Source organism: Colossoma macropomum, unplaced genomic scaffold, assembly GCF_904425465.1.
Source record: "Colossoma macropomum unplaced genomic scaffold, Colossoma_macropomum, whole genome shotgun sequence".
Lineage (NCBI taxonomy): Eukaryota > Metazoa > Chordata > Actinopteri > Characiformes > Serrasalmidae > Colossoma > Colossoma macropomum.
Window position 1 is genome coordinate 16,437,958 of NW_023494790.1, and position 20,190 is coordinate 16,458,147.

At 40.3% G+C, this 20,190-nt stretch overlaps 1 protein-coding gene across 1 annotated transcript; it reads left to right on the top strand.

Moving 5' to 3' along the window:
• Positions 1-2,500: 2,500 nt before the first annotated feature.
• On the top strand, positions 2,501-16,377 carry ormdl3 (ORMDL sphingolipid biosynthesis regulator 3). The gene is made up of 4 exons (XM_036572369.1): positions 2,501-2,798; positions 3,359-3,604; positions 4,056-4,207; positions 5,106-16,377. Exons 2-4 carry the CDS (start codon positions 3,431-3,433, stop codon positions 5,239-5,241), a joined length of 462 nt encoding a protein of 153 aa, XP_036428262.1. The 5' UTR covers positions 2,501-2,798; positions 3,359-3,430; the 3' UTR covers positions 5,242-16,377.
• The last annotated feature ends 3,813 nt before the right edge of the window (positions 16,378-20,190 follow it).

Sequence of the window (20,190 nt, forward strand, 5' to 3'; positions counted from 1 at the left end):
AGATGTGTTTGCATTTAAGTCTAATAACTCACTGCTGAATTTGCCTTAATGTGAATTTTTACTTTCCTGAAAGGCTAGACATACATACATACGAGTAATTTTGTCTCTTGCAGGCAAAGACACTACTACAGTAGATGTGTGTATTCCAGTTGAGAAGAGTTGGCAGAAAGAGACACTGATGTGATGATAGTGACATCTGTTGGTTACTTTGTGCATTGTAGAACATCAGACTAAAATTAGCTACTGACTGCAGGGGGCTAAAGATTGGAAAGACATTTGTTATGTTTTATTATGACTTTGTAATAAACATGAAGGTTTCTTTCCCATTCAGACTTGCCAGTGTATCAATATTTCAGTGTGATCAGGACAATCACAATTGCACTTCTTTGATTTTTCAGCCCTATCTTTGTCTGCTTCAGACATTCTGTGACAGAATTTTTGATTGTTCTTAAATAACAAATGGTGTTGAAGTCTGTATCATGAACTAACATGTACCCTGAACTAAACTGAGAATAAGGCCTCAGAATATTTTCAAAGGTCCTGGCATAGGCTGCTAATACAGAAAGAAGTTAATTAAGTGCTCTCCCTCTTTCCCTCTCTTCTCTTTGCAAACACATGCAGATTTGTATGTGGCAGTTGCGGTGGTACTTTGTTCCAGACAGCCATTTGCAACCATGTTGTCTCGAAAACATTGTCCAAACTACTGCCAGATGTGTGCAATGCCTTCATTGCAAAATTTATGTTACCAAGTTTGAGTCCTTGGGCAAAAGAAAGACAATATTGCTACAACACAAGTATTAGTGCAATGTTCTCCCCAAAGGTGTTTGATAAAGGCAAGACATCAGATTTCATCTGGAAACACAGATCCCTGGGCCTGAGGGCTGCAACTGTGGAGAATCTCAGTCACAATGGTGTTCTGTGCTCTTAGACATAATTAAACAGGTTTTAAAATGTTAGCCAAGAGGGCTATGGAATGAAAGAGGAGAGACCACAAGGCTTTGAAGTCATGTGCCCTTAGTAGAGTTAATTATCAGTAAAAGCAGTGAAAGCAATGCTGAACTGTGACTCATATTTCTGTTCCCACTGGGCATGATGACTGGGCTAGTAGAACACGGATGATAACTAGTGTTATGTCTTAGGTCTGGTAATAGCCACAATGTTTGATTCGTTTTAGTTCTACAGTGTGTTTAATTGTTCACAAACTGGATTTCATAGCCTGCTCATCACTTAAAATAATGATAGTGAATATTTTGGTTTTAGACTATAACTTCTGCTATGTGCAGGCCTAACAATTTTTTATAACTGCTTTTAAAATCAGATGAAGCATATAACTTAATGGGGAATTTAAGTTATTTTCCACATTTTCCACATTTCTGTATAATTAAAGATATGAAGAAAGTCATTCAGAGTTCTTTGATGTGAAATACTCTGTTCAAGAGAAACCAAGTCAGACATCTAAAGTGTTTAATGCCTCTAAAAGCTCCCTCACAGAAAGTTATTACACTAAATGATTATGAATACTCTGCCTGAAGCCTGAGACATTGTTTTTACATTAGTTTTGAGATTTTGAAGTTTTGAGGTTTTGGCCTAAACTGGCAGATGCAGGGTGTTGTAAGACAAAGTAGAACCCAACAAAAACATATTCAGAATTAATATTATTTTACATAACATTACATGTAGAAACCCAGAGTCGTGAAGGTTCGCTGGTCGTTTTGGATAGCAAATATAGTGGCTATGTTTGCATTGTAGACATTCTGACCTCTGTGACCACCACTGTAAAGAAATCTAAGTCAATAAATTTCTCAACGAAGCACCATTCCATATCAAATCAATCTGAATGACTTCGTTTATGTCTGAGCTATTGAATTATGCATAAATTTTGAGAAATTGGTGGAGTCCCCCTTAATGACGTGCAACATAACCGATGTAGAAGAGGATTAATGATTTCTAAACTAGAGCTTAGAATCTAGAACAAGACACTCTTGACCTTTTGCCTGATATCAGGACTTCCGTATCTGTGCTGCTTCCACTATGTCCAGATTTGTTCAAGTAAACACTCTAAAACCTCATATGGTACAAAAAGTCTCATTTAATGTGGACTAGTTGTGTGAAAGCTCACTATTTAAACGTGATTCTGTCCTTTCTGGAAATTCAACACTTTTCATTCGTCATTGGTGATTTTACAAGCTCAACAACATTACTCAAATCTCATTACGTACACAAGATAGTCCGACAAAGGGGTTTGCATAACTTTCTAGACAAGTCTAATTCATTCTGGTAAAAAAACAAACAACATGACTACAGTTCCCATAAGTCTCAAGTTGGGCTGACAGCTCTGATTGGTCCGCTTTGTGATATTAAAAGGGGGGCGTAGGGCCTTTTCAGCTAATGAACAACGCAGTCGGCAGTGATTGGCTCACACTTTCCACGTGACCTAACGAAGCCAATTGCAGCTTAGTGTGCTTGGAAGAATAAACGCCCATTTTCGTAAGCATGAAGCCCAGAAAGTGATGACGTGCAGCTGGGAGGTCGCGCCGTGTTGGTCAGCAGCTGCTGGCCGCAAATTTTCTGTTTGTTAAAAGATACGAAGCAGGCACGAATTCACTATTAGGGGCCACTGGCCAAGGAAACCGAGGACATGTGGAGGATGAAGACGCGCCGCTGTCCGCTCATCTTCACTGACTGATAACGCGATAAACTTTATCGAAACGCTGTAGCAGAGGAACTGATGTGATAACGGAGCAGTGCATAAGGAGTTTGACCCAGTCACTGGCTGTTTATCATATTCAGTCTTATTCGTAAGTAGTGTATGAGTTATGCTGTGTCCATGATTACCATGTCTCTGATAGATTCTCAACACTGAATTTGCCGACTGTTGGGTTGCGTAATAGTCTGATATTACTCCGTAATAGTTCTCCATTTGCATGCTGTTTGTTTATTACTGCGTCACTGGCTTTCAAACCTCTTTCTACGTTTATGTTTCATTGCATTGTGAAAAGAAAGACACCAAGGCGCGCAAGTTATTTACTTATTTTTGTTTGCTGACATTTATTGATCTATATGAAAATCTGTTGTACATAAAATATTTCAGTATTCAGTTAACACCACCAATGTTTTTGTGTGCAGATTAATATTATAGCTATGAATTCAACAGTCAGTTTATTCTCCACCGTAGGTATTACAGTATTAATGTTTATGCAACACTGTAGATGTTAATGCAACAGTTTGAAAGGTAATTCAACACTAGGTGTACATTGAGCACTGTAAGTACTAATTCAATACCACACTCAATGTTGAAAACACTTTAGGTGTTCATTCTGATTTTCTGTGTGAACTGAACATATTACTGTTATTCCAGGTCTAATGAGTGAAGCCACGCAGACCGCTTGCAGCTCCTTTCCCTCACAGTAACGTGGGACTTTGTGCCAGGATGAACGTGGGCACAGCTCACAGCGAGGTGAACCCCAACACGCGGGTAATGAGCAGCCGGGGCATGTGGCTGTCCTACCTGCTGGGCATCGGCCTGCTTCACGTCATTCTGCTAAGCATTCCCTTCGTGAGCGTGCCTGTGGTCTGGACCCTCACCAACCTCATCCACAACATGGTGAGACACATGCTTTTTATTTATATTTTTTTAAACTATGCACTGTTATGCATCTTGAAACACTGAAGTTATGTGCTGTTGCGCACTAGAGACCAGCTGCCCAGTTTTGTACTGTGAAATTTGGCTTAGCTTGTAGTTACTTACAGTGAACACAATAGGGGTGCTTTGACACCGATTCCCACCTGGGTAAATTTTGTAACTCTGAACTTTTTTTGCTGAATTTTGGCATGTTTTGCTGCTGACTCAAGGCTCTTGTATTTCAGCCACTGGCAAAGTTAAGAATGTTGTACTGTATCAGCTTTCTAGTCTTCCTGTGCCCAAAGCAGATCAGTGCTCCTCACTGTTCTGATGGTCTGGCTACGTCTACAGATCGGGTCTTTCTAATGTGTATCAAAGATGGTAATAAGCCCTTCCTCTCTTGGTAAAATTTAGGCTTGTTTATGTCTTGCAGTGCATGTATCTACTCCTGCACACTGTAAAAGGGACTCCGTTTGAGACTCCAGACCAGGGCAAGGCTCGGCTTCTCACACACTGGGAGCAGATGGACTACGGGGTCCAGTTCACCGCCTCCCGCAAGTTTCTCACCATTACCCCAATCATTCTGTGAGTATCTCCTTTCTCATCTCCATCTTCAGTTCTAAAAACAGACAGACACCTTTTCTGTCCTGTGTCTGTCTGGTTTTGTTATGGCTGCCCTCCTGCTTAGGGTTTCAGTGCTGACTTCCTGTGGTGTGTGCTGCTGAGAGCAGCCTGATTTAGAAACATGCAAGAAGTCAGGTCAACATGCTTAGCTCTGCTTCTCTTTCCCCTTTGCTGCATAGAATGATGACGTAACCTTCATATACTGCTGTTTACTTAAAATTAGACAAGGCTACCTGAACATTGATTAAGATGATAAAAGATTAATGTCCTGGGATGTGTTTTGCAAAGCAGGATTTCTCAGTTAACCTGAAAAGCTAAAAGTCAAATGTGTCAAACAGGAGAAAAGCTTTTCTGCATTTCTGTCTATCTATTCTTTACTTTGGGTTTAACCCCTTAAATTGCCAGAACTCGCTTACAGTTTCAAACCTTTCTTCCACACTGTTTAGTTACACACTATTCTATAACCTAAAAGCAACTCAACAAGTTTATGTTGTATTCCATGTCGTTACTGGATACAGGATGTAACAACTCTTTAATAAGTAATACATTATACAGCTTTACTGAGAAACCTTGCTTTACGAAATATCCTCCTGCTGTTTGCCCTGTGTGATTTCATGGAGGTAATGTTTGTGCGATTGATTGTTGACATTTTTAATACCTTATTTTGAGAGTTAGCTATAGCCCCTATGGTTATTCTTGGTTATTGTAATAGTAAATCAGTGCATTCGGCTCAGTAACATACAGTACAGTTTTGTGTTTTAGAGTTTGAGAGATTGTCTGTTGGATTTGTATGCCTCTCATGTTTCTGTCTCTCTCCCTTATGTCTGCCACCCCTTGTCCGTGGCCCTCTTCCTTTTAGGTACATTCTCACCAGCTTCTACACCAAGTACGATCGTGTCCACTTCGTCATCAACACAGTCTCTCTGCTTACTGTGCTCATTCCCAAACTACCACAGCTGCACGGTGTCCGTCTCTTCGGAATTAACAAGTACTGAAGGACTGCTCTCTCCTCTCTGCTCTGGGCCCTGCTTACTCAATGGCAACCCTTGTTTTGGTCTTTTGCCCAGGCGTTATTGATGAACTATGCACCAGGGGACCCAGTGTTGAGAAATGAAAGGGAGGAGAGACAGAAGTGCTCTCTCTTCTCTCAGTCTGCAGGCTCCAGTGGTTTCTTACGATTGAATGAATAAGATATTTACTACATTTTGATGTTCACCACTTTTTAACAGCAGATTTGGAGTTGTCAGGTATTAGTTCTTCTGTGTTATAGTGCAAAGATTTAGTGAATGCAGATCTACTTTTTGGTACTCTAAGTCATTGAAGTCTTGCAATGACTGCTCTTTCACTCAGTTGCTAGGAAGACTGCTTGGATGTTGACGTTGGTGAATGACAACGACTCTGCCATTCATTACACAATAAGTTAAAGGAGTGCATTGCTTTTTCTTAACTATGTTGTGTCTCTGGCCTGGCAGGGCACATCCTGTGTCTTAGCAGAGAGATAACACGAGAAACATGGTATTTCTGAACAGGAGTGGAGGCTGGCAGCTATTTTTAGATTCAGGCACTAACTGTATCTTCTGTTAGAGTGGAAAATGGTCTCTTCCCATATTTAGGCAACCTTGCTTTGTCCCGTAAAAATTGTGACAGAAAAAGAAAGCAATGACATTGGCCAGCCTTTCATTTTTTATCTTTCTTCCTAAAATTGGTTTGACGTCAAGCCAAAGGAGGAAAAAAGCAAATGTTACAGTCTTGGGCACTCAGTAGCTGGACAGACTGGGTTAACGGTCAGTAAGTGGTCATGTGACTGATTACTTTTGGATGAGGATGTGAATACGTCTTTTAAAAGCAGGAGAGACCACAAAATCAGTGTTTTGGCAGAAGTATGGGTTTACATTGAGCTATATATTCATGACGTATGAGTAAGTTCCAACATCTGGCTAATTTTGCTTTGAATTACCCCAACAGTAAGGAAGCACATTTGAAATGATGGATTATTTAGTGTATATGACTCAGATAAAAGTCACACTTTTCGCAACAACATTAATCTTGAGGTCTTCATAGTTTAAACTATCTGCACACATATCATTTCAAAGAACCCAGGCATTATTATATTTGGTTTTTAACAGACTGTTTAAGTATTTTCACATTGATGCATGTGTTTGCCAAGCAGAAACATAATACATGGTTTGGGTTAAACTGAAGAGGCCTCTGGACTCTGAATTAGACATTGATGAGAATATGCATACAGAAATATGTATGACAATGTTAAGAGTCATGGTGATGTCTAACCTAAGTCCTGTGAAACTGACAGTGTTTTCACATGTAGTTCGTTTTAAAAGAACCGAACCGAGTTCTGTTAAAGTGAACCTGGAAGGGAACCAACTGCAAGTGACCTCAGTTCTTTTTGTGTTCACAATGTAAGTGAACTGTAAAGAGGACTCAGTCTTCTTTCTGGTCCATTGAGATCTCAGACCACTTCTTGTTCAGACCACAACTCCATTAGAACTCGGACCCCTTTCCCAGCACTCACGGTGTGCACAGCGCTTGCCAAGTGGGCCGCTGAGAATTGCGTTGCGTGCCCAGCTCGAGCCTTTAACACGGTATAATCACGCGAGCTCTCGCGTCTGATCGCTTTAATAAGTCAGCGTTGCTGTCTGTCTCAGATCACGGACAGACTTTATCCTGAGTAGAACCTTATAAATGATCCTTGGTCTGTTTACCTGCTGAAGTAAAGACTGTGGCTGTGTGTATGGCGAGTATCGAGGTCTTCACCATAAAGCAAAGCTAAAGCGAACTCGGCCGTTTTGTTTTCACAATGCACAAATTAATCGAACCACAAAACGAACTACAAACGAACCGAACTGTGACCACCTTGAGAGGTGGTCTCAGTTCGGTTCGTTTTTGGGGCCATTTAGGGGGGTCTGAGTTCGTTTGCCGTGTTCACATATGCAAAAGGAACCATGACTCAGCGGTCTGAGTCCACTTCAGACGCTGAAACGGCCCAAGTGTGAAAACGCCCTGACAGACAAAATTAGTATGTTAAATCAACTGAGCACTCTATGTATTATTCACTTTTTAGATACAATCGACAACTTCTCTTTTTTCTATATTTTTAAAAAGCAGATTTATGTAGCAACAAAAAAACTTCAAACTTCATTTTCAAGGCAGTTGCTTAGTCTTTGCTTGCAGTGGTGTAACTGGCCTAAGCCCTCTCCCTTAAGGGCTGTTTTACACACACATCCTCAGGACTGTTGTAGTCAATCACATAACTGCACAGGTGGGAGCCAAACCCGGTGGACATACATTAGAATGGAGTGCTGCTGCACTAATGTTTTCCTGCCTTGAGTTTCCTCTGCCTAATCGGATTGTTTTCCACTCTGGCACAGAGAGGGATCACTGTTTCCTGATGTCATTGTGGAACTTGGAAGGAATCGTGGCTGAAATAGAGACTAGTACCTTTGTAACTCTGGTGGAGTTTATAAAACTACAACTCCATGGAAGCATCAGTCAGTCCTAATGTATGTAATGGATATTGCATTGCAGACACGTTTAATTGGTTGTTTGGTGCTGCATGTTTGAGACAGGATGTGTCCAATTGCAGGTTGTGTGGCTACACTCTAAGTCTTAGTGTCTAATGTGTTAAATATGCTGGACAGGCCATGTTAAACTTGCAAAAGGCTTTAATCCAAAAGCACTTGTTTTCTGCTAAAAATATATATCAGGTCCCTTCAAATGCAGTTGCAGGCCATTTCAGTGCAGTTTTCTTCATTAAACGTTACTCAGTGTTAATTATTACATTTATCTTGTTGTCCTGAAACACATGATGAAAATGCCAGACCAAGCAGAATATGACATGATTACTTGAATTATTTTATGAGTGTTATAGAGGTTGAAGCACAGTTTATGGAAGATGATGGTAGAACCATTTATTTTTAATGACACTATTACCAAGTTATAACCTGTACTTGATCTTTTTAAATAGAAAAGATTTTCATATTCTTTTTGAAAATTCTTTTTAAATTTGTCAAGGAAAAGAAGAATACTCTTGGTTACATTGACATTGGATCAGGAAAAAAAACTTATTATTTGTAATTCTACTAATTATTTGTAATTCTTTTCGTTGTTTCTTTTAAACCTTCTCATATTGACCATGAAGACAAAACAGGGAATACTTGTAAAATAGTTTTGGTAATGTGGTTCATCTGGGCATTTTCTTTCGATTTACAGAACAGAAAATGTCAACAAAAAGCACAAAAGAGGACTTGTTCACAGGCTGTTAGCTGGTTCAGCAAAGATGTCAATGATTACTTTTGGATGAGCATTGCTTTGAATGCTCTTTCTAATAGGTATGGTGATCTTAATGCTACAGTGTTTTTACAAAAGCAGTTTCATCTGCATCACTACTGCATGTTTAACAGCACAGTGGTCCTCTGCTGGAGTGCAATGTGAGCTTGGCTCTCTAGGCTGTCACCTGAAGCCTGTGGCTAGTTGAACGCTGAGCAGGGACGAGTGAGACAGATGGGCGAAAGTGATGCTTCAGGTTTCACAATTACCACTTACAGCCCAAGAGAGCATTCTCCATCTCTCTCACTCTCTCTTTCTGTCTGTGTCCATAACACCTCGTGCTACACCTCCACTTTGCAGCAGATTGATAAGGAACATCAAGTCCTAGCCTGAGTCATGTATTTCATCTGTGATGGTTTGCTTGAACTTTATGTTCACATTGCTTCTTGCAGATCAGTGCAAATGCAAAAGTGAAGCCCACTTTATGTTAGTAGATGACATGCTTGATTGGCAAGTGCATATTACGTGCTCATCCCATTGTAACCACTCTTAAAAGTCTGCAGTACCCTTTGGATATAGCTGAAGCCAGTGTTTTTTCTCTCGTTTTTCAAAAAGGGCTATTGGCTATAGCAGACCACTTAATACATGAATATGTACACATGCACAGAGTAATAACTTGCCAGACCATTGTGAAAATGACTGATATCAGGTTTAACCATGAGCACAGTCTCTAAGGCAAGTAACTTCTACCAAAACAATTCTTCATTTTGTAAGCAGTATGGGTGCAATTGAGGTCAGCTTGATTTAAACCCAAACCAGGCAGTTTTTTCGCCATATTCGCTAATTCTTATGAGGGTAGTGTAGTTCTCCAGGGGCAAAAGGGTTCAACTCGCTCTTGAGGTTTCTTGTATATTTCTTTTTGGACTTGGCTTAAAGCTAGCCAACTCTGAAATGCTTCCTGTGGATTGGAGTATTTATACAACAGTTGGAAACTGTTGAATGTCTACACTAAACTGTAGATGGTTGAAAAAAAATGTATTTGAAGACATTGGCTTGCCTGGTTATTTCTGAGCTGTATTTGATTCTTCCTGATTTGATCTGTTACTCATGAAGGATGTTTTGTGAGCCAGAACTGAAATGTCTTTTTAGTACGTATTTCTGTAGCATTATTGGGCAAAAAAGTGAATATTAAAGAACAAATGGCCGTTGATTTGTGCAGCCCACATTTTTGATTCGGTGATGAAATGAATGAGACTGTGGTTGTTATGAAGCAGACATGTTGGAGTGAATGCAAAAGAATGACACTAGGTGTCAGTACAGCCATTGCAATGAAGTGGTGTCTGAAGTGATCTGGCCTTGAGTATCAGTGAAAAGCTTATGCTGTACATTATGTTCTCACACACTGGCTATGAATTTCTGGGCTTTAGCGATCCAAACCCCAGTCTGCCATAAAAAATTGGCTTGGTGGTGATCAGGGTGACCATCATTAATTTTTTCTGTAATTCACAATTGCATAGAAAGCATTTCTACAGAGCCCTGCTGGTGACCTTGCATCTTAATAAAAATAATGCATGGCCACAGTTCACTAAGGTGTGACAATGCGATTCTGTTGCATGGGCATAACTAAGACATGGGAACGAGCAAGTAGGCCACAACTTAACAATGACAAGTTATCTATCTTGTTTCCTTGCCTTACTAACTTGTGGCCACAATTTAACTGTCTCATTCCCATGCCTTAGTATGTTGTGTCAACGTATTAGTTTTGATGAGAAGCAATGTAACCAGTAGGGCTTTATCCATTACAGTGTAGCACAACACACTGTAACAGATGTCAAGTAAAAAAGTGGCTTTTGCTCATCTTAGTGATTTAAAAAGATCAGTGCTTCATTTTTTGCTCCTTTTGTTAAAGGATGAGTTTTGCTGTCCTGCAATTGTGTATCAGTAATGAAGTATTGTACAACTGCAGTATTACTCTCATGCACCAGGGGGCACCAAACACCAGAAGTTGACACTAATCTGAAGTGGCATTTGCCTCCTATAAATAGGCACTGCCGCTAGGTAAAGACTATTGGCCTGTTTTTTCTTTTCCCGGCTGCATTTAGCAGATTGAACAAGCCTTAAGTTGCTCTGTTCTTTTAACACTGCCTTCTACTGCAAAAGAAACGTTGGCTCAGTTTACGGCTGTGGGTTTGGAAACTGCCTAATCTGTTATGTGGTCTCTGGGGTCTTTAACAAGAAAAATAACAAAAAGGTGGTTTACAGCTTTTATTTTATATCCCATTCCATCTTTAAACCCTCCTTGAGTTTAATTCTGCTTTACAGCCCTGGAACAGCTTGCTCTTTCTCTGTGTCTCTGTACCTCTCTCTCTCTTTCTCTCTCACTATCTCTCTCTCTCTGTCAAGCTGCAGCCATCAGCTCAGTCAGCTGTGTGGGTACATAGCTGAGACATGTACAGGAGTGTGTGTGTGTGTGTTGGAAAAAGAAGGTGAACCTCCTGGGTTTTCAGATTTTCCTTCTCGTCTTCCACAGCACACTAGCTTTTGAAGTTGCTCTTCTTCATGGACATGGGATCTGTGTGCTTTAGCAGAGCTCCGTTTTATTTTAGAAGCAGACGGTTATATAAGGTCCCCAAAAAGGCCTCCTTTCAAAGTTCGGGAAGTGAAATATAGATGCCCTGTGACATGCTACAGTTCCCTGTGCTCTCGTGGAAAGTAAAAGTGACAGCGAGAGGGATTGCATTTGCACATATTTGAATAACCCAACAAATGAGGGCTATCTGCACAACGACTCCCCGAGTGTGAGGGTCCGCGCATGGGGGCTAAACACCACACTCACTCTCAGTATCTTCTGTCCTGCTCATGGGCCGGGGAGCAGATGTACTTTAGGGGAGGAGGTCACAGGGGGTCGTGGATATAAAAAGCCTGACCCCTGATGAGATGCATTATACATGAGGGATGGATCCCTCCAGGAGCAGCAGGATAGAGAGGACAACTGCTGCTCTGGAGGATGGAAAGGGCCTGGAAGTGAGATCCTGGAGCTGGAATGGATGTGTGGGGAGCAAAGATATCATGGAAAAATCAAGCTGTAATTTTGGTCTTGCTGAGTGTGTAGAACCTAGAAGCATCTAGAGGATGCAGAGTTACATTTTTAGTTCTTTTAGTGTTTATAATGCACTTTTTTTCTGCAGCCTACATAGTACTTTCTTTGTATGTATTTTGTATTTGCTTGAGCATATACAGTCGTATGCAAAAGTTTGAATACCTCTAGTAAAATGACCCATAATATCTTTTTGATTTTCTAAGTAAAAATAAATGAACACATCTTTTACAGGGAACTAAGTTAAATCTGGCATTTTTTTATAATTTTAGTGCACAGTTTCTGTTTGGTTGCTGGGAGTAAAAATTAAGCATAAAATATTAAATGTTCCGTAACTTTTGCACAGGCCATTTTATTTTATTAGTTTTTTGTTTGTATGTTAAATTTAACAAACAAACAGTAATTGTGCATTAATTGCGCTGCTGTTGGAAGAAGACCTTGTATCTCCATTTTTGTTTTTCAGTTTTTTATGTAGTTTGAAAATGCCTGTTGCCCTTTACATCGTGGATGAACTTCATGGTGAATGGACCAAAAGAAAAAAGTTTGGTTCCTTTGACTCATATTAAAAGGAAAGTAGTTTTTTTTCCTTTTCCTGTAAAGTTATTATTTTAGAGATACAAGGTTTTCTTCCGACAACAGCGATATATATGAAAATTTAAAAATGCTTACGTATCTCTAGAAGACACAACTTTAAAGAAAACATTTAAAGTGAAGATGAAACAAATACGTGTGTGGATATATATACACATTCACATTTTTTCCAGATAAATAAGGTATTTAATTTGATGTTTACTAGCCTTGGTATGTGGTTTTGATTCACAGTCCTTTAATAGAAACAATTTGCTTTTGTTCACGGCTCTACATAGACTACATTAGCCCACCCACAGTGATTGTGGTAAACCAGTCATAACATCACTTTAGTTTGCAAGATGAATTAATTTAATATCAGCTTGATGAGAAGCATTGCCACTGGCATGCACTGCGAGGTTTGAATTTAATAACGTGATATCAAAAGGGATCTATCATATAATCACATGAATATTCGCATGCAATTCATTTCAGTGTTAAGTGGGTCCATTATTCTTGTCACTTTATAACCTAGATGAGAGTTTCAAACACTCCACAGGATATTGTGGCTTATGTCCTTTGAAAAAAGTGATTAGCAGACATTTGATAACCACAGTGATAACCTTTCTTTAAAAACACATTACAGACTAATTAGCATTCTGTGCATCAGGGATTAGATATTACAACAGCACAGACACTTATCGGGGTGTTAGGAATCAGTTTGTCATAGCTAATGTGCATTTCAGCTGTTTTCAGTGCTGCTAATGCATGCTTTCTTCTGCTCCAAATGACTGTGGTCAGCATACACACACACACACACATACACACACACGCACACATACTTCCTTGAACGTGTGTCATTCTGAGAGTCTGTAAAAGCAGGAGAGTGTGTGTGTGCTGACAGGTTCTGTTCTGACACATGTTCTCTCCATGTTGCTACACTCTCTTCTGATGGTAATTACCCTCTAGGGTAGCCCCAGGGCTCTCCTTAAGAGACTACATGAGTCCTTCATATAATTAGATTGATTTTCAGTGCAATTAATGGTAGAATAAGTGGACTAGTGTACAGGACCAGAATCTCTTCAGTGTTGTTTTTGTGGGCTTGCATGGTGCCACTGGCTCTGCAATAACATCTGCCTGACCTCTCTATCCTTTTCTTCTTGGACACAGTCCAAAATGTCCTCCAGGGTCCATGTCACTGGCCCCCGCCCAATCCATGCTCAATTAGGCTGCCCTCTAGAGGCTTGAGTGAGAGAATTCATTAGCTAGGTTGTGTCAACTGCAAAAAATGTATCAGCAAAATGAGGTCAGTGTCGATTCAAATGTCTTTATGGCTGTTATGTGCATCACAAAGTGCTGTAAATTTGTAATGCTTTGAAAACACTTTGAATTTTTTACTTATTTCTGATGTTGCTAGTTTGCTCCGACTGTTTTGATACTAGTTGGCTACATAAAACTCCTTATAAAAAAGAAACCAAATAAAAATCAACTTACACTAAACTAACCTCTCAATGCTCCACCCTCAAATGTGTTTTGCTTAGCAACTGTTTCTAGATTCCAGAGCAGTGGCAAAAGTACAATTCAACCTAATGAGAAATTCTAGTGTGCAATTAGTTACAAAAAATATATTATCCAAATTTGACAGCTGTTTGTATAGAGTGGCTACAAAATGTTTTATTTTCCAGTTTAAAATGCTACGCTGCCAAGCTGCACTCTGTTGTTACAATAAAATATTCAAAACTTCGGGGAAAACTTAGGGCAAGTGTTAGACAGCTGAGCCACTAACCAGGAGATCATATGTTCGATCCTTGGCAATACCACGGCCATCTGTGGCCAGGAGTCTCTGGGTGGGTAGGATGGCCCTCCCGCTTCCCTGTGCTGTGCTAGCCAATGTGGTTGTCTGTTAGCAAACAGAACAGACATTGCAGTTAGTGTTCTCCTCCAAGTGCTTTAGGCTCCCCAGTGATGTTGTGTTAAGATGCAATGTTGTGTCTCATGTCTTTAGCCTTCACCCTCTCTGCTTGGTAGCATTGTGTGATGGGGAGACCTTGCTGGCAGGTGTGAACTGGGGAAAAATGTGTTAAAAAAAAACTCACTCTAAATTTAGGTGTTTTAATTTTTTTTTTAGTTCGTGGTTTGAATGGAATTTTGCCAGAATTCTGTAAAGACTGCCCAATGTGGCAACAGTTATTATAAAATAATGCATTTGTAGGCAGAGCATTGATGGGTTAATGCCTGAAATACACAGCAGGGTAGTTTCATGGGTATTTGCATTGTGCCCTTCAACATCTATGGATCATTGTGCCTTTAAATGGAGACAAAAGGTGTCCATGTTTTATGGGCTGTAATGAAAAAGTGACTGCTACAGTAAGTCCCATATGAAATTCAAGGTGAGGTTAGTGAAACAGCGCTAAAGGCCATGATGCCCCGTGCACAGTGACCTCATCCATCTCTGGAACACAGAAAGCTGGAAAGCACTGACTTTTTATTGGGGTTAACTCTGCTCTGCTGCCCTTCATGTCTGTGTCTGACCAGAATGGAGAATTTGAATAATTAATCTCGGGGGCAGCATGAGCAGAAAGAGATGTATGTGGCTCTGAAAGTCACCCAGGATGAATCCACCATGATGATGAATTATAGAGGTCAGTGCAGGAGTTTTATGGCATCCCATGGGAACCGGCACATCATGCTCTGACTGAACGCTCTGGATGTGCAGCGGAATTATTCAGTGTGTTTTTGCTCTGTCTGCACGCTCCGCTGCTCACCTAATTTCACCCACTTTGTCCTGCTTCTTCCCAGCCCGATTACTGTCACAGGATCAGGTGCTACAGTGCATCTTAAACACAATCATGCATTAACAGACTTGGTGTATGACCCTGTGGAAGGCTTCTGTATGTAAAGAGTGGAGAAGAAAAATGCCTGTAGGCTTGTGTACCTTAGAGTGTGTGGATTGGGTTGGGAAAGTTGAGTCTGGGGTCAGGAATCTGGTTGGGTAAGTCAGTATGAAAATGAGATCATTGGTTCACCTTCTGCTCATTCTCAAAAAAAACAAAACAAAACAAAACAAAAAAAACAATAGCTATAGGAGACTATAGGACAACCAAAGATGCCACCATAGCATTAAATCATACTACAGGTTTTGTATGGTCACATCATATTTTTCATATTTGTTAGCTATTTGGCAAAATCATAAAAGAATAATGTTGGTCAGTTCCTGTTAATGTCCCAATTATATAAAATACATTAAAAGTTTTCCAAATTGTGAACATCTCTAGCTCTGTTTGCACTTCAAGCGTGCTAAATGGTACCCTACAGCTGGTGACGTCAGTGACCAGCAGTCCTGCATCATTCCTGGACTTTGACCTCCATCCACATGCTTGATGTTTGTCTGTAGAAGAAACGCTGAAGTAGCAGGTTGCTATCCATGGTGCTGGGAGGTGATAGCTGGTTACTCTGGAGCAGAGATCAGAAACAGCATGTTTTTTTCTGAGCAAAAATGACACATATAATATTTTCCTGACCCCTAAGCTTATAAGGCCTTCAGAAACACTTATTTCATTGTTGGAAACAAAAAGGTTAAACTCTTGTAATGCCCAATGGAAAATTATCCAGTAAGGGTTTTTTTCTCTGTAATATTAAGGTAGATACAGCCAAGCTAACTCTCTCATTGGTAAGGACTTCAGGAGCTGAAGGTCAGGTGAACCACTAACATAATTAGGATATGGCAGTAGAATCAACCAATGACATTTTGATTTCCAATAACTGGGACCAAATTCAAGAGAAAAAACATCACGCTACGCTTTCTGAAAGTTCTAGAGGTGTTTTTTTTTTTTATTTTTGCATCGGTTCGATTAGAAATGGAAAACGGGCTGCAGCTTTATGCCAGGGCTTGTTAATGAAAGAGTCACTGTAAAATTGCTTAATAAAAACATATGTGGCTTTATAAGGGTGGCCAGAGTGGCCTGTTGCCTTTCCTAAAACCTGATTGGCCACCCCAGATGCTACCGCAAAATTTCTGCCACATTATTGGTGTCCACCTTGCTGTGGGGCGAGTGTTTGTGCCTTTAGAGTTGTTTTGCTACCTTTGCACCCCTGGTAAGATTTTCTAGATCCGCCACTGCATACAAGGTCTTAATTTATGTTTTAAGCTTCAAATTAAACATGAAATGTCTTTTACAAGCTTCAGATGTCTGTGTTACTTTTAGAATGGCCCAAAAAAATTAATGTGAATCACCTTTAGCTTAGCACTTACATACCACAAGAATCCCACTGGAGGGCTGGCAGAACTGTGTGTTATCATAGAGATGCTTTTTTTCCTTGTTTTTGACGGATTTTGACACTTATTGCTCAAACTGAAGTCCTAGCTCTTATAGTCCCAGTTTGCCACTGCAAAACACTGCTGCAGTTATTTAATAAGTGTTTTTATTCCTTTTGCCTCTGGACTTGAATGGAACCAAGCTGATATCACTCAAATCATGAATGCAGCTTTTTAACCTAATTAGGCAATGTGACAAATAATTGTTCAATTCTATGAACATTAACCAGAAACATAATTAACCAGAATGTTGTCGATCCCATATTTTAAAATAAAAAGTTCATCCTCAAACAGCTGAGGATGATTTTATTGTTATTTTTGATCGGGTCAGAAAAGTATGGTTTGTTTTTGTTTTTTGTTCTGTGTGACATTTCTAATCCCTGATCTGTGGTGGCATTGTAGAGCTCAGTCGTGGTACTGCTGGCAGGCCACTGTCAGTTATCCACAACCCCTGCTGTTTCTGTGGGCAGCCAAATAGAGCCACGAGTACGGAGCACAAGGCTAGGCAGCATGGGGTCTTTGCCTTCATGAATCAGTATTTTCTGGGTGTTTATTTATTTATTCTGCCTTTTATTCTCTGGTGTCGCATCTTTTTCTTTGATACGGTGCATGGTTCCTTTAGAGAGTCAGTGAATCAGGGGAGAGTCTGTTTTTTCAGGCAGAGAGAATTCACTCACCTTGAAAGAGAGCAAGCTTGTCTTTGTGGTGACCCTGTCTACCCTGTATTCAAAGCCTCTTTGGATTGTCCTCTGTGCAGCAAAAAAAGTCATTTGTGAACTTTTTGAGGAAAGCAAGTTCTAAAATCATTGTTTAAACGTCGTTGCCAGAGAAGACAATCTTATGGTGTGACACTTTGTGGTACATGCACCAGGAGTTCAAATTATGACCATGGCATCTGTCAATACAGCATGAAGCTAATTTTCCAGTTTTTTTTCCAGTTTTTGCTGTACTCATGCTATAAGTGCTACGCATTACACAGGGTCCCTAATGATGCTACTTATAGCCTTACCCCCTAGTGATGCCACTGGAGTAATATTAACAATCTAATCACAGTCAATTACAGACAGCCCCCAGCACAAATCAGACAGATTATAATGAAGAAACAATTGTGCTTGTGCTGTTGGATTTTTCATATATTTGTAATTCTTTTTTTCTGAGCACACATTCCTCTTTTATACACAGATGTGAAAATGTGTAAATACAGTAAACAAAAGAAAATACAGTTAAAATATAAAAGCAAATGCAGCTATTATCAGACCAATTGAAATACACAAAAAAACAGGTATACAGGGAGGATTATTAGGGGCATTCATCTAATAACCTAAAATAAATCCTTAAGAGCTGATGCAGTCACATCCCATGCCAATATTGCAGCTATTTTAGCTTTATTTATTATTGCAATAGTCCACTCAAGGGAAACAATGGGCCCTCATTCACCAACTGTTCTTAAGAAGAAATTTCTTGAGAACACAGTTTTCATGATGATTCTGACATTGACCAGTGTTTTCATATTTGGAATTTGTTCTTAGGTAAGAACAGAATATACACACTAAAGAGCACAAAGGTGTGAACAGTTCTGCAGTTTAAGAACATGTCATGAATCTGACAGACTTTTCTCAAGAACATATTTAAGCAAAAACTGAATGATATTGGTGAATGAGGCCCAATGTCATAATAGAATAATAGCCATTGTCACAACAGTTGTGTATTTGGATTAAACCAATTACACAATCTTTTTAGCAGCGGTTAGACCAGCAAAAATAAAAATTTTTGAGCCAGCGTGAGAGTGAAGGAGCTATCGTCAATTAACAAACATAGACTGTCAATAGGAATTGGATCCAGCACTTTATAAGCCTTTAATAAAGTGGGAAGCCTGTTTATTATCTTTCCTGAAAATCTGTTCACCCTCCAGAACCTGCCCAGACATGGAGAGAGTCACCTGACTCGGTGCTAGCCTAAACTGAAATCCATGTAGGATTGTTGACAGACGGCATACTCTCTGCAACACAGCCCTGCCTGAGGCCTTACCGCTCTGTGAGCAGGGCTTAACATCTGCAGACGTGCGGATGACGTTGTACTGGGAATGTCTCAGTGTGGGAACGTGCAGGAAAGATCAGTGGGTCATTCCGTCACAACTCGTTAGGCTGGAGAAACATCCTGTCTCTCTGCTCGCTGTTGACTCATCTGCATGAGGCCACTTATGTTCTCAATTTGGTTAATTTGCTGCTAATGCCTGCGTTAGGGTTGCAGAAGGCCTAATGATGCGTTATGGAGGCTTAGCGTTCAAAGGCTTAGTGTAGTTTATTTGGCAAAACGAATCCTCATTATGACTTTGACTCTTTTTCATGTAGAGATTCTCCCTGATGTGCCGTGCTAAAACCCATCTGCTGGCTTAGAGGGAAAGCAGTTGTGGGCAGCAGTAATGTCTGCTATATAGGTCTACAACAGTGACCCTGAACTGACAGTCAGGCTCTTTATCTCCCTCTCCCACTCTCTCTCTCTTTCTCTTTCTCTTTGTGGGACTAGACAGTCAGGCTTGCCCATCTGCTCTTCCAGCATGCATCACTCTGACAGCCGGAGCCGAGCTCCCATTCGCAGTCCCATTAGGGATAATTTACAGGCATATTTCATAGGGCAAGAAGAAGGATCGATGGCCGGTGGTGAAGGCTGTGGGCAGGGGCTTTCTCCTCTATGTATGCGTGCTACTTCAGAACATTCTCTCCATGCTTGTTGTGGATGAAAGAAGGTGTCCTGTTGGCCTTTGCAAAGTGACGCTCATGGGTTCTGTATCGATCGGCTATTGAGTCAGAATTGGCCTTGATCTCCACTTTCATTAACATCTTTCTCCTCATATCACCTCCATCATTTGCATGACTCACCCTGCGAGGAAGTTGGTGCTTGCTGCTGAACGGACAGAGCTCAGCGATTTAGATGATACACTTTAAAAGCTTTCAGCGATTTTTCATGACACCTTATTTTACTCTTGGTACAGACTAACACACTTATCGGGATGAATGCGAAAGATGATCTTCAAGCAGAACCACTTTTAATCAAACAGGTCAGGGGTGAGACAGAAAGAGTGGAGGAATGGAAGGATAGAGGCTTTAATCCTCCTTCTGTCAGGTCTCACATCACCTTTATCTCTGTCCCATCCTGCTGTTTGATTCCACGCTCTGCAGCCTGTGGCTTGGTGAAATTCTACAAGACTGCGATAATTAGCTCTGCTGTTCTACAGTGAACAGTCAGCCTGTCACAAAGCCTGTCACTGAGTGCTGACAAGCTGCTCTAGATCTCATGAAAAGTCGATATAATTGACCTGCGAGCCCAGCAGGGTGGGGGGATTAAAATGAAAACATGCAGAGAAACCCCCTTGCATCAGGAGCGAACTATCAAACAGATCAAACCTCAGAAACAGTCTTCATCATTATGGTCTTGATTGGAAAGTTCTTGCCAGTATTGCTGCTTGCACCATGTACGTTTGACTTGGAATCTCTCAATTTCATTATTGAATGTCAGATTATCCCAAGCTTAGAGTGTGGGCAAGCTGACGTTAGCCTATCCTTGTTGAACAGCACAAAAATCCAGATCTCTCCCACATATATATTCTGAATATATTATCCAATCATTCTGTTTTATGAAATGCTTAAAGTGGCATACTGGCTTCAAATAAACATTTTGTCA